Source organism: Squalius cephalus (assembly GCF_949319135.1).
Source record: "Squalius cephalus genome assembly, chromosome: 15".
Lineage (NCBI taxonomy): Eukaryota > Metazoa > Chordata > Actinopteri > Cypriniformes > Leuciscidae > Squalius > Squalius cephalus.
The window spans coordinates 14997281-15012697 of NC_137136.1; the positions used below are offsets into that span (position 1 = coordinate 14997281).

At 40.4% G+C, this 15417-nt stretch overlaps 1 protein-coding gene across 2 annotated transcripts; it reads right to left on the reverse strand.

Annotated features, from left to right (window-relative positions):
• Positions 1-1038: 1038 nt before the first annotated feature.
• Positions 1039-10580, reverse strand: trim35-40 (tripartite motif containing 35-40). Of its 2 annotated transcripts, XM_079894035.1 has the most exons (6): positions 10100-10580; positions 9917-10012; positions 2903-3133; positions 2663-2685; positions 2451-2572; positions 1039-1874 (listed from the first exon to the last, which is right to left on the reverse strand). In XM_079894035.1, the coding sequence occupies exons 1-6, from the start codon at positions 10487-10489 to the stop codon at positions 1315-1317; spliced, it is 1422 nt and encodes a 473-aa protein (XP_079750161.1). In that variant the 5' UTR covers positions 10490-10580; the 3' UTR covers positions 1039-1314. The 2 variants fall into 2 exon arrangements, with proteins under 2 accessions (XP_079750161.1, XP_079750162.1); XM_079894036.1 differs by lacking the exon at positions 9917-10012 and having other exon boundaries at positions 10100-10555.
• Positions 10581-15417: the final 4837 nt, after the last annotated feature.

A 15417-nucleotide genomic window follows, 5' to 3' on the forward strand; every position in this document is an offset into this window, starting at 1 on the left:
CAACTCCACCAGTTTAACCCTTCCCATGCCACGACCAGGTGCTGCTGCTGGTCTTGTCCTACAGAAAGAAGGATTAGACCGCCATCTGCTGTCGTATACTGTCAGTCACCTCACAACATCGGTTCTCAAAACCTCATTGACTCAAGGGCCCGTTGTCCAACACATCCCCCCCCCCCCCCCCCCCAAAAAAAAAACAAACCAAAAAAAAATGTTTTTTAGCAATTTAATTAAGTTACATTATTTTAATTTCTAATCTTATTAATCTAAATTATTATAATACATTTAATAATATATTAATTTAAATAATTTTATCCTATAGCCCCTTGGAAATTTAAGTATAATGTAATGTATAGTATTGGATTACTAGTAAATTTATTCCAACTGTCATGATGTTTGCATACTTTTTATGCATTATTGAGACCACCTTTTTAATAAAAAAGCAGAATCACAGTTAAAAAGATATATCTGAATTACATTATATAATTCTGTATTATATGTAATAGTCAATTTCTTTTTTACTATAATACTATAAAAAGGAATAATTTTGGAGAATGGATGGATAGACGATAATACATAGTAGTACTGAATGTTTCTACTATTCAGTATCCCAGTGTTTATTATTAACTAGTAACTATTCCATTGTTACTTTTTTGCTTTTGATTTCTATGGGGATATGTGGTTCAGACATCAACTATTGACATATGAATAGTATCTATATTCAAACTGTTGCTGGTAACTGTTTTTACCATGATATCTGGATTGTGTTGTCTGTTCCTGTTTACCATTTCAACTATTCATTAGATATTGGCACTTATTCTGTAACTATTATAATAGTTACTAGTAAGTTAGTATCTATTTTACACTTCCACTATTTATTAGAGACTTTTGTGTATGGCATTTGTTACTAGTAACATCTTTAATCTTACTAGTAAGATATTTAATCAAACTGTAAGAACAGTTGTCTTTCTGTGAGCCATTTGCTTTCTCTCACTAGCATGCAAACAAGAGAGATGAGGTGCATTAAACAACAATAAAGATCATGGTGAACTCTATACTTTATTTGAATGAAGCAATTGACAATTTTTTCAAAGAAATTAACTTCTTAAACTCTTACTGTACCTAAAGTTACCAAAAGATTGAGCATTATAGATCAGTATAAAACAGTTTAACTAACTATTAATAATGTAATGCAAGCTTACTTAAAGAAAGAAGAGAATACTCAAAAACACAGTCAACATTTGCTAAGATAATTCACTAGTCAGTTTTTGTAGTGTTTCTACCGAAACATACTTCCAAACAAACTTTATATCTCCTTTAATTACAGGTCTTGACCACAGGCACAATCCTCAGAGGAGAGACGCTGCACAGATTGCAGAAGAATGGAAAGACCTTCTCTGTGAAATTGGTCGTGAATGTGTGATAGAGTGTATTGCTGAGAGGATCTGAGAATGAAAGCTGTCCTTCATCTAAATCGAGCTTCACTCTCACTCGCTTCGGTTTCTCACACCCAAGCAAAGGGATGCATGACTCCTGAGGAGCCTTCAGACTGAGAGTGTCGCTGTCATAGTCGACGCACCAGACCTCTCTGGGCAGACTGGTGGCTCCTTTTCTCTGGACAGACTCTGTAGTGACTCCCAGCATCCAGAAGGTGCTGTCTCCCACATCCACATCCCAAATGTGTGTCCCTGAGGAATAGCCCACAGAGCCCAGAACACAGGGAAACCTATCAAATCTCTCCGGGTTAGCGGGAAGCAGCTTCCTCTTCACACCAGCCACGTCTTCCTCTTCAAACTCATCTTCGTCCCTCAAGCTTGTCAGATCTTCAGACAGTATAAGTTGACTGTTAGCGGTGTTAGGATCGAGCACCACAGGAGCTGAAAACAGAGAATATTGCAAAGATGTGGCTTTATAAATGTAATCAATCAATGATAACAAAACTGCTCATTAATATCTGAAAAACTTATGTGGTCCAACATGTTATTATTATTATTATTATTATTTATTATCATTATATTACTGACCCTCATGACTGTGTCACTGTCAACCAATTTTTGAAAACATCAGATAATTGGACTTTTTACACTCCGTTGGTTCAGGTTATAAAATTTCATATAGTATGACTCCCTAAAAACATCATGATATTTATGAATTAATATTTTTTTTACATTTGTTAAATGCATTTAAAAACAACATCACATGACAAATCATTAAATGAACTTTTCCTGAAAATGGTAAAAAGGTGAAATATGAAATAAGAAACCAACATGAATACGAGTACATTTATAAGAACTTGACGTGTTTTAAACTCGATTTTTTCTATATCACAGACGCTTTTTTTTTATTATTAACCCCAAAATGTAGCAAATAAATGCTTGTTGTCAGTTTCACTGAGAAAAGCTTTATATCTTCCATGAGAACAACATTTTTGAATGTTTTATAAATCAACTCACAGTAACTTATTTCAGTAACTCTTATTTTTGACAACACTGTGAACTTCAAATTGCCCAGGTATTGTGCAGTATCAATCAGCCCTCCTTGAACTGGATCTGGATCCTGGTTCATCTCCTGGGCTCTGGAAGCACATTCAGAGGTCAGACTCAGAATTACTGCTTAAACTCAATATTGAGGGGGAAAAAATAGGAAAAGGAGAAAGCCTGCTCACCTCTCCATCATGTCCTTGAATTTCTATTGAAAATGTAGGAAATATGAAAAGTTAATGAAGACAGCCTACATCATTTGGTTAACTGTAGAAGTTTTAAGGTTGGAATATGTAGATTTTTTTTCAAGCTTTTACTATTTTTCTTTTAGATTATTGTCCTGCTGTACCTTTTAAATGAATGCAATGAGAGAGCAGAGAAGGCAATAAACAATAAAGGTAGAGAAGAAATAATAAAGGGCTAACCTGAAGGAACTGGATGTCCCCACTATCCAAATTACCTCTCAATTCTCGAATCATTTTTGACAGAGATAATATTTCGTCATTCATCTTCTCAATTTTGTCTTTAATGAGCTGTGTTTTCTGTGTTTTTTCCTTGTACAGTGCAGCAAGCATGGCTTTTTCTTCATCATACAGAAGCTGGTGAAGATGCTTAAAATCCTTCTTGATGACATTCTCTGTGTGCCAGACCTGGTGCTGAACACCAAACACATACAAAAACATGTTATATAATGTAATAGAATTCTTAGTAACAACAATGACAATAATAAATAATAAATGTCAGACCAACTGCAACAATAAGCAACTAAAGACATTTTAAGATGATAGGCAAAATGGCTAAAAAAGCATAATACAATCACTAGTATTATGATTTATTGGTTTATCACTTTTAACCAATAGGTGGCGCTGTGTCCCAACTAATGTGGTGTGTTCACTTTGTTGATGCAGTATATGAAAACTGTTTAATCTATGACACAAACTTTTTGCCAGCATGGTCTCAAAATGATCCGACGCGAATTTGGTGAAAACCAGACCAACGGTCTTGGAAGAGTTAGAAAAAGTAGGTTTTTAAAGAAAATCTAAATGGCGGACAAGAAGCTTGGCCAACTATGGCAACATTGGTTTATATGTTCTTGGGGTGACCCAGGCAATTTATTAATACCAGTTTCATGATATTAGGCTAAATTAATCAAAAGCTGTTAGCATTTTTTTTTTAAATTGCATATTATAACTTTTAACCACAGATAGCGCTGTCTATAAACATTTTGATTACCTTCAGGGCATGGTGCCGATGGCACAGTTTCGTAATGATACACCATTTGTAAAGTATAGCAATGTACATCATAATACCGTATTGTAGTTAGTGGCAATTTCATGTTTCATGTCATGGTCAATTATATATGTCTCCTCTTAGTGCGTCCATACATAAGAGTGTCAAATTTGGTGAAAATATCTCATTCTGTTTATGAGTTATAGACATTTATATTCATGAGCACATAAAATAACTTGCCACTTACTATAAAAATTTTGACATTTGGCTATTAGCATGTAGCCAACTACCTATGTTTGCGATTTTCCTACGGTGGTTTCATCTTGATCGGACTAAAGGTTTCAAAAATGTTCTATATTTAAATGCTAAATCACAACGTTGCACTAACCATGAAGCGAAACCTAACATTTTTGGTATCGTTGAACTTGCAAGAATTCAGGTATCAGGAAACTCCTGTGAAAACTGAAATTCCCCTTTTTCAACACTAGGTGGTACTGGTCTATCTCAGACACCTTCAGGGCATCATGCCGATGGCCCATACCAAGTTTTGTAATGATATGTTCATGCGTTCGTAAAATACAGGATTTTTACGCTGACATTGGGAAAATTTTATATATGGGGAAACTATTTTTTCTCCAAATACTGAAGCCTGATTGGTTCATGTCTGTGCTTTTCACAGACAAATGGCCTTTAAGCCTGCCAGAAAGAGTGGGGGTGACTGTAAGACCGGCCATTTAGCCAGATTTTCTCGACTGAATAGCAATAGCGTCGACTCGCGCATATGCACAGTAGCACGGCAGGATACGCAATGCTCATTCCCTTTTCTCAGGGAACCGAGGTTACGTTGGTAACCAGAGCGTTCCCTCTAAATACAGTTCTAAATACCCAGATGCTTGCTGTATATGAACATATACAGGAATCCATGAAGTTTCATGGACACACACATCTGAAACACTGCTGACTGCGAGGACCGATGGCTGTTAGGTGAAGACCTTTCATATGTTAATGACCAGCAGTTAAAGGGATACTTCACCTCTGGAAAGATGAATGTGTATTTAAAATGGGTCATTTATGTAGTAGAAATGTGGAATTATTTTTGAATTTGGAGCCTTCTAGACTGAAAAGCCAGAAAATGTATTTTTGGCTTATGTGGATGAAAGACAACAACTTCCAGAATGCACTTGCTTCGCTGCTCTACGAGGCCACTCCCAAGCCACGTCTTCTGGTAAGAGCACACAGTTAAACAACAAGACTAGGCTACTAGTGAGTCTCCGTGACGAGTCTGCCTGGGATTTCGAGATCACCCAAAATGTCCGGGATTTGGCTTTTGCGTTCTACAGTCACCATTCATTATGTTTACTGTGGCGAGCAGGACGAGGCTGAGGGCCACGGGAGAACGGCGCGAGGTCGGTGGCGTGATTACTGATGAGCGATGGAGGAGTGAGAATTTTCTTAGAAATGTTAAAAAGCACATGAACCGATCACTTGTTTAGCGTTCATGTAAACTTTACATTCAGATTCACCAATCAGAATGAATTCAGTTAGACTGAAACAAAAGGTGTGCATGTAAACAATGAATGGCGACTGCAGAAAGCAAAAGCTGAATCCCGGACATTTTGGACGATCTCGACGGCCGGACATGTACGGGAAAAAGAGGATGGTAACCCATACTACTCAGCTTTCTCCTAGTACTCAGCTTTCTCCACAGAACAAGAGTAGCTTAGCTAGCTTAGCTTCCAAAGAAAGACGGCTGACACTATGTGTACATTCTGTGAGTGAGATCCCACCCTCTATGGGCGGGTTGAAAACATGCAGAACAGCCCCCTACTACTGACTGTAGTCTTTAGCCTCTGGCCAAAAAAATCCTCCGATGACGCAAAATGACGATTTTTGCGTCATCTGAGGATTTTTTCCAGACAAAAAATACATAAATCTCTCATCTCAGGGGGACACGAGGGAGGAAAGCATGGCAATTCGAAAACACTACGGGTTTTCTACTGATACAAAGCTTAATGCTAAATCCTGAAGTATCCCTTTAAGGTGCTTGCTGTGTTCTCTGATGGAGGGAGGGGGGTGAGCCAGGAAAGTTTGATAAAAATATCTCACTTCTGCATATAAAGGTGCAGGTATAAGGTGCCCTAGTCTCAGAGATCACGTTCAAGACCCTCCGGGAGAGACTTGAAGGCTCTAGTCAAGAGGCCATAGGTGGAGTCTCCACAACTTGGGTTGGGGATGCCAGATTGACCCTTTCGCTTGGGAAAGGAGGTCCCTTCTCAGAGGGATTGGCCAAGGTGCTGCAGACAGCAGCTGTACCATTTCCGGGAACCACGGCTGGTTCCGACAGAGTGGTGCCATGAGTAAGACTAAACATCTGTCCTCCCTGATTTGGCTGATGACCTGAGGGAGCAGTGCTACCGGAGGGGAAGGCATAAAGGCACAGAGGGGGCCACCTGTGGGCCAATGTGTCCTTTTCCTTCGAAAATAATGAATGTGTCCTTTTCCTTCGAAAAGAATGTCGGGCAGTGGGTGTTCTATTCCGTCGCGAAGAGATCCACTTCTGCCTGGCCGAAAATGCTCCAAATCATGCGGACCATCAGTGGGTGGAGTCTCCATTTCCCTGGGGGTGGTCCTTTCTGGTACAGAATATCTGCTCCCGTGTTGATGGAGCCCGGCACATGTAAAGCACGTACTGAGCGGAAATTGTCCTGTGCCCACAGGAGGAGGCGGCGTGCCAGTTTGTTCAGTAGACGGGACCTGAGCTCCTGCTGAAATTCCTTGACGGCCAGGAGCACTGCCATCATTTCCAGGCAGTCGACATTGGCTCTGTCCAAGATGCTCAAGTTGATTCTGAACCCCAGGCTTTCTAGATGACTGAGGAGCAGAGACCTGTACGCACACTATTTTTCTTTTGATTGGGCTAAGAGCAACCAATCATCAATGTAATTCAGGAAGCAAACTCCCCTTCACCTTAGTGGGGAGAGAGCTGCATCCACGCATTTCGTAAAGGTGGTAAGCACTGGCAATATACAATGGTAGGACAGTATATTGATAAGCCACCCCCTCAAACGTGAATCTCAAGAATGGATTATGATGGGGAGCTATCTGGATATGAAAGTATGCATAGTTAAAAACCAATCCCCAGGGCAGATCTGCAAGTCGAGGATGGGCCTGAGGTCGCCATCCTTCTTGGGGACGAGGAGGTAGTGGCTGTAAAAGCCTGACTCGCTGCGGGGACCTTTTCTACAACTCCCTTTGCTAGCAGAACCTGTACTTTGGCTCGGAGGACATAAGAGTTGGTGTCCGAGACCAAAGTGTAAGACAGACCCCTGAAGCGGGGGGACGGGAGGGGGGGTTAGTGGGGTTGGTATGCAAGCGACCTTAGTTAGTAACCCCTTTTGTTTGTCTCTAAAACCCAATTTGAAATGCCCGGAATAGCTTTCCAAGCCTGGCTTCGGGCAGCGAGGGGTTGGAGAGCCACAGATGGCATAAAATGGAGGAGAAATGCTTTTTTTGTGAAGGTGTTTGTTTTTTATTTGATTCGCTAAAACAGCAAAAAGAGGTCTGGGCGCCCATACAACAGGTGGCAGGGGTCCAGTACTGGCAACAAACACAATGCCTCCAAATCCCGGAACTGAACAGGGGGTTTGGAGGTGCTCACATGGTTGATTTGGTGATGGTCAGTGGCGGATTTGGTCATGGGCGACATGGACAACCGCCCAGGGCGGCTTCTTGACGGGAGTAGCACGGGGCGCCCACGAAAAAAAGAAAAGGGATGCGCGATCAGGGTTTTACTGCTCATGCACATCATGTCAATGATATCATTTCACAGTGTGTGTGTCAATTAACCTGGACGGGACTTGGAGTGTGCGACTGGAGAAGTACTCTCACTTCAGCGGGGTTTGGTTTATATCACCTCAGGGCTTCCACTGGGGAGACCTGAGGTGATGTCAGTAGAGGGAGCGGGAGTAGTTCAAAATCAACCACAACTAAAATCATGGATAAGAAAACAGGTCTAACAACGTGTCTACACCGGACGCGAACGTGACAAAAGACAATAGAACCAGTTATAATCAGTGATGTTGTCTAGACTGGATGCTTTGTCGCATCCAGTGTAGACAGCTTTTAGCTTTTGCGATGCGAGTAACAACGATTGCGTCCGGTGTAGACACGGTGAAAGCATCAGGAGCCTAAATTAGGAAAAAGAAGAAGGTATGTAGCCTATGCAGCTATCACGCATCTCGTTATGAATATATTATTATGCATTTAATAAAATAAGCTAATGTCACTTACGTTATACTATATGTTGGTTGCTATTACACATGTTACACAACCTTTTTCTGTCTAACTAGCTAATGTAACCAGACAGAATGTTTTGTAGAATAATAATGTATTTAAACCAAAAAACAAACGTAATATCACTCACTTTAATGTTTTTACTGTACAGAACTTTGTGCAGTTTTGGGGGATTTATGGCAGGCTATTTTTTTATTTGCCTCAATTTATAATAATTTAAATATATACATTTACATAAAATAGGGTGGTTCGCCCAGGGCGCCATATGAGCTAGAACCACCAGTGGTGGCAGTCCAGCCTCGGCGGGACTTAGCTTTCTCCTCCTTGTGCCCGTAACATCAGGACTGCTTGGGCAAATTGGTTGTGCTTTGCTGGGCAGAAGTGCTGTTTCACCTCGGGTTCTGTCTTCTGCTGGGCCTGAGCGGATATGGGCGCCAGCTTGGCACACTGCTGAGTCGACGTTGATTTAGGCGACTAGAAGCAGCCGAGCAGCTTGCTCTCTTTGGCAGAAAATGGCGCATTGCCTGCAATGTTTTCTGTGCTGCCGTAAAGCGTTCCACAAAGCCATCAACTACAGGAACAAAATATGCCAGAGGGAGAGACCGGGGAGTCGAGGAAGGCTGTCTTGTCAGCGTCCTTGATCTCCGTTAAGTTGAGCCAAAAATGGCGCTCAAGGACCACCAGATTGGCCATGGTGCTCCCGATCACCTGGGCTGTGGCTTTAGTGGTCGAGGTCGAGGTAGCAGGTTGAGGTCGGTTGCGCTGCGCAGCTCTTTGAAGGCCGCCGGGTCTTTGCTGTTCTCGTCCATGTCGCGGAGGAGCTTGGCCTGATACATTTGGAAGACCGCCATCATGTGGAGGGTGGAGCCAGCCTGGCAGATGTAGTCCTGCATGGTTTGGGCATATGTGCGGCGACGGCTTCCTCTAGTGGGGGAAGCTTCGTGTATCCCTTTTCCTCTGCGCTGTCAACCGTGGTGAGCGCTGCTGAAGAGGATAAATGGATGGGCGTGGAATAGGGAGTGTGCCACGCCTTCATAAGTTTTTAATGAACTTCTGGGAAGAATGGGGCTGGTCGCTGCATTGGCCTGCTGTCGGCACCCAGGCTGCAAGAACCATTCGTCGAGGCCGCTGCGAGCGGGCACTCCGGAGCCGAGCAGTCTAAGCCCAACTCATTCACTTCCTTGGTAAGGACACGGATGAGTTCCGAGTCCTGCCGAGGCCTCGCTGAGGCTCTCTTTATGCGGCAGATGGGTGGAGTCATCATGCCCAGTCCTCAGCATCAGATGGCGCCAGAGAAATCAAGTCATCACATTCTTCCTCGGAGCCACCAAATGAAACCATTCCGCTCACTCCAGAAGAGGGACATTGGTCATCACAGGTGTAGAGCACTGGCGAATCAGAATGCTGTGAGGAGAGCGAGGCATGCTGGCGCAGCTCCGCTGTTTCTTCTGTCTCGGCCCGAGAGGGGAAGAGAACGGGAGAGTATGCGAGACAGGGTCGCTTTCTTTGAAGAAAGCAATCCGCGAGATCAGCAGTGCGAGACTCATGCTCTCGCAGTGACAGCAGCTGGTCTCGTCAGTGCAACCTCTGCGTGTGCGTGGCTCAGTCCGAGGGATGCAGGGCAGCCCAGCATGAGCCACACTCGTGGTGCGACATTTTGCAACAAACGCTGCTTACTCTTTTCTGGCAGGCAGAAAGGCATTTGTCTGTGAAAAGCATGAACCAATCAGACTTCAGTATTCGGAGAAAACTGAGTTTCCCCATATGTGCCAGAGACTGCTCAATGTGAAGTGAACAGTATTGAAAGGGAACAGAATAATAAGAAGAAGAACGCCAACGAATACAATAGGTGCATACGCACCTGTGCTTGGCCCCTAATAATAATAATAATAACAATAAATCAGACTCATACTTACACATATGTGCTCAGCCTGGTGATTACATTCAAATTTGGCATGTTGCAACATCTTCATTTTTCTAGTCATGAGATTAAGTTCACTCTGAAAAGGTATCTAAAATTAAGTCGACATTAGTTTGTTTATCAGAATATTAAATATGCCAAAAAATGTATTAAGGTCACTAAACATCACAAGCATTACCTTACGTTCCTCGGCGAGCTCACGGACAGGACGGCACGTGTGTGTTTTGTGTTTAGGTGACTCTCTACAAAGCAAGCACACGAGCTCTTCATCATGCAGACAGAACAGACTCAATCTCTCCCGATGAATCTCGCACAGCTCCTCAGAAGGGCCCCGATAATCCAGGAAAGTTTGGCATAAATTTTTCAGAGCCAGGTTAACGGGAGGGTTATTGTAGGTAGATCTTTTTCTGCAAAGCGGACATTCTCTTGACCCTTTGGTCGCCCAGTACTGTTGGTTACAGTATCTGCACAGACTGTGGCCGCACTGAAGCAACACGGGATCTTTGAAAATGTCAAAACAAACAGGACACGTAAAATCCTCTTCAGAAAATGGACGTTTCGAGGCCATTTCTGCCACTTTGCGGACGCAACACCTTTCGATTTCGTTTTCTGTCAAAGTGCAAACAAAATGTTCCGTCTGAAGTCACTTCCTTGACTGCAGAGCATAATAACGCAATGAACCGGAAGACAAAATAACAAGACATTTTGAACCTTGATTTGAGCGAAATAAAGAAATTCCTTTATACAAATAAAGCAGCCTCCCATCGAATGGAATTTTTGCAGGTAATTGAATCGCAAACTTTAAAGTCAAAAGCGTGATTTCAGGGATAGACATGCAGGGATGCACATACATTATTCATGGACTGAAACATATCCTTCCAAAGGAGAAAATATAACAAGATGTGGTTTTGTCATGACTAAGATGATTTTAAATCAGTATCAGTCCATATATTGAAAGACACTGCAGAGCACTGATTGAGGTGAACGATCATGAAACGAACAAACAAACAAAAAACACCGTTATTTTGTCATAAACATGCTCTGAATGCAATGTTATAAGCAGCAGTCAGTAAAAACATGAATTTACTACTGATGATCAACTCAAAAATACCCCATTACAACGCAATGAAAACACATGTGCTCTAGAGGCTGAAGACAATGACCCATTTGCAGATCGAGATTTGGTACAACCAGTGGAAGATCAAGTAGATTGTAAACTGAAGTAAACTGATTGAACTGATATAATTTCTATATTATGGTGTTTCTGCAACAACAGGCACTTTTGACTACCAAATAAAAATAAAAAATAAAAAAAATCAACCCCTATGAATTTAAATTTTAACCATCACAGTGCATAATACAAGATGTACAATTTTGACGCTAACCTTATATCAATTGTTTTCATACATGGCAAAGATAAAACATTTAGCTTTTTATGACAATATTTTCATTTTAATGTGTAAATCATCTAAAGAGTAAAAATAATTTTTGCAAACAAAAATCTGATTAATAATTCAAATAAATAATTTCTGCGGTAATGACAGTTTGTGTCGGTGAGAACACAATATTAATGGCACATGTTAATAATGTAACCTTAACAATATAGGTTACTGTGGAGAAAAACAGTAACAGACAAAAACAGAATGTATTTTGTCAAAATGGTATTGCAATAAAGACTGGGTTAGAATGATTTTCTTGTTTCCAATACTAATACATTTATGGATTTCTATTGTAACAACAAACTAATTTGAGGCCTTCAATATTTTGTTTTGTCCTCTGGTTTCTTTTGTTTATCCTCCACTGTCTTCTTTTCTGATTTGTCATTTGTCATTATGCTGCCAAAACAGCTCTGATACCTCAAGGCAAGGACTCCACAGGTCCTCTGAATATGCCCTGTAGTATCAGGTTGCGAGGTGGGGCCTCCATGGATCAGATTTTTTTCATCAAGCACATCCCATATGCTCACTCGGATTGAGATATGGGGAATTTTAAGGGCAAGGCAACGCCTCTTTGTCATGTTCCTCAAACAATTCCTGATCAATTTTTTCAGTGTGGCAGGTTGCATTATCCTGCTGAAACAGGCCAGTGCCATCAGGGAACACCATTGCCATGGTCTGCAACAATCTTCAGGTAGGTGGTATGTGTCAAAGTAACATCCACATGAATGCCAAGACCCAAAGCAGAACATTGCCCTGTGCATCACACTCCCTCCACCGGCCTGCCTTCTTCCCATAGTGCATCCTGCTGCTATCTCTTGGTCGATTGGTCCAGTTCTGACACTCACATGCCCATTGTAGGCACTTTCGGTGGTGGACAGGGGTCATCATAAGCACTTTGTCCGGTCTGCTGCTAACCAGCAAACTGCTATGCATTGTGTGTTCTGACACCTTTCTATCATGGGCAGCATTACGTTTTTCAGAATTTTTTTGAGCTACAGTAGCTCTTTTGTGTGATTGGATCAGACAGGTGAGCCTTTGCTCCCCATGTGCATGTGTGAGTCTTGGGTGTCCATGACCCTGATGCCAGTTCACCGGTTGTCCTTCCTTGCACCACTTTTGGTAGGCACTAACCACTACAGACCGTAAACACCCCACAAGACCTGCTGTTTTGGTGATGCTGATGCAGTTGTCTTGCCATCACCATTTGGCCCTTGTCAAAGTCACTCAGATTTTTTCACTTATTCTTTTCTCTGCTTCCAACTTATGAAATTCAAGAACTGACTGTTCACTTGCTGCCTAATATATCCCACCCCTTGATATCATGATGATATGATAATATATTCACCACAACTGTCAGTGGTTTTAATGTTGTGGCTGATCAGTGTAACAGTATAAACCTTGAATTTGTCTCTACCGCAATACAAGGTCTTTACCGCAACACCTAAAATGCTGCGGTAAAGACGAGCTGCAGAAATTACATTTTTGCTAATATTGCAGATAACTGGCAGTTAGCATGGTCTGATACATCAGTATTGACTTTTAGCACCAAATATACATGTATTCAACAGAAACATAAATTAATTTTTAAAATGTAGTTCAAAATACACAATTACTAAGCTGAACGGTAAGGACGCACAATAAATACTTAAGAAGAAAAGATGATCTTTTTCTTATTTTTTCAGGATCTTGTGTGTGACCTAATCTGTCAGCCATGCTCACATGCTAATTTCTGTTTCCATAGAATCTAGATTTGTTTGGCTTTGAACGAATGTCATATTAAGAGACTTTTTCAGTGTTGCGGTAAGGACTCAAATGTGTGGGAATTTTTTTAATTTTCCATTGTTGTTTTTAAAAATATATTTTTGATTTCTTTTAAAAAGTGAAGTAAAAAAAAAAACATTTATTTTATATTTTATTTTTAAATCATGAAATTTTCTGTAAAAAAATGTGTCCCACATTTTCATGTCACTACCGAAACATTGTGTGTTTTAGTCCATTGGCTGAGACTGATTTTAACCACACCCCTACATTTTTGATCAGAAAATATTCCTGTGTCCCTCTCTCTCATAGCCTCTCTTTCATTGTAGACAAGTACCGTCATTTTGAGGGAAATGTGTTCAAAAATCTGACAATCTGTGTGTAACTTTAAGGAACCTCACTACCAAACACCTTTTTTTTCTGCAATTGAGCAAACTTTTTTGGGTGTTATTCCATAAAATTTTGTTTTTATGTGTGGACAACTGTTCAGAACTGTGCTAGGTAACCATGTGCTGGTTATCATCTTAGAACTAGGCTCAAAGGTATCTAAAATGGTCACTCCTGAAACAGTCAGTTCTGAAACATGTGGTGAAGTTTCGGTTGTGACATGGTTTTTTGAGTGTTATTCGATCAAATTTAGTTGTTGTCTGTTCAGAACTGTGCTAGTTAACCATGTGCTGATTAGAATCTTTGAGTTAGGCTCAAAAGTATCTAAAATTGTCATCATTGTTTTGATAGTGATAAAAGGGAACACATAATCATTTATTTGGGGGAAATAAACAAAATTTTAGTACAGTTATGCAAACCATTAGTATCCTAGTATGTTTTAGTAGTGTTTTAGAATGTGAGTTAAAATTCTGTAATGTGATGTGGTTGCTACCAAAACATTACTGTCACTCCTGAAAATGTGCCATCACGACCGAAACATGCATGTTTTGTCTAAAATAAAGTATATTGAATTATCAACTAAGATGTTATTATAGTGTTTGGTTCATTGTATATTCAAACTAATGAATCCTTAACTTTGAAATCAGTGTGATTAACTTAATGCCTTTTACAAAGAAAGAATGGATTTAAAATACAACAAATCTTATAAATTACACTTGAAATATTGTTAAAATTGTAATTGTTATCGATTTACCTGTGAAAACTTTTTTTAAAAATAGCAAAAAATATATTTACAAGGTAGATGTAAACAAAATATTAATAGGTCAATATAAGCCTTCTTATTAAATTATGTATTATTGTGTTTCGGTAGTGACAAATTTGGGGAGAGGAGAACTATTCCAAAACCTTCTGAAAATACAATATGATAATTAACTGCACAATTACTAGAAATGTGTACCTTGGATATTATACAATTTGCATACATACAAAATTTGTGGGAAAAGACACATTTTTTTCCAAGACGTTTCCAACTCTGAGTGTTAGATTTAAGATTCCATGTGCCTCATTCCAGTCCTTCTAGCAATTAGCATTTGAATGAACAATGACTCAGCGCTGAGGGAGACAAGTATCTCTCCAGTTTATTAGCATCTTTGTCTCAGAAGATATAGCAAGAATATGAGGGGAGTATCACCAAGTTAACCAATAAGATATCTTATTGAATACCTTCAATAAGAATACCTTACATAATATAGGAATACGATACACTGAATAACAAATCCATATGGTCAGTTAGATCACCACATATACGTTTGGATCCAGAAGGACCCTTATACTGCTTTAGAATAAAGAATGGAAGACCCTTCCTCCATTTGAACACAGAGGTCCACATATAGTAATGAAGAACAAATGTAGCAAGTACCTTCCTACAGAACAAAGAAATCCTTCCCTGTTATATACTGCATGCTGAGACTATCATACAAGAATTTCTTACACTGACTCTGAACCAATTCTGTTGAATGGCCCATATAGGCCTATAGGTATTGTAAGAATTGAGAAATTAGAAAATGCTGGGCAGTCTGGTTGAGGAACGACCACTCCCCGAGAAGACAAAGGACCTTTCTCGAAAATAACATTTGACTCTCTCTTGAGAAACTAGCATCCCTGAGTCAATCACCTCCCCCATGTTGTCTCTCTCTCACGCTGAGATCACCAGGTATTCACCCAAAAATCTATATGGTTTAATGTGAATAATTATCACACAGTATTATACATGTTTGGTATCATTTGAAATGTCTCTGTGCGACTGGTACAAATGTCTCATTCCCAAAGAAGTAAACCAAAAGGTAATCAAGTTTTTAAGAGTTTAGAGATAACTTGCAGACAGAGGTGGGTGTGTCCTCCGGCCAAATGG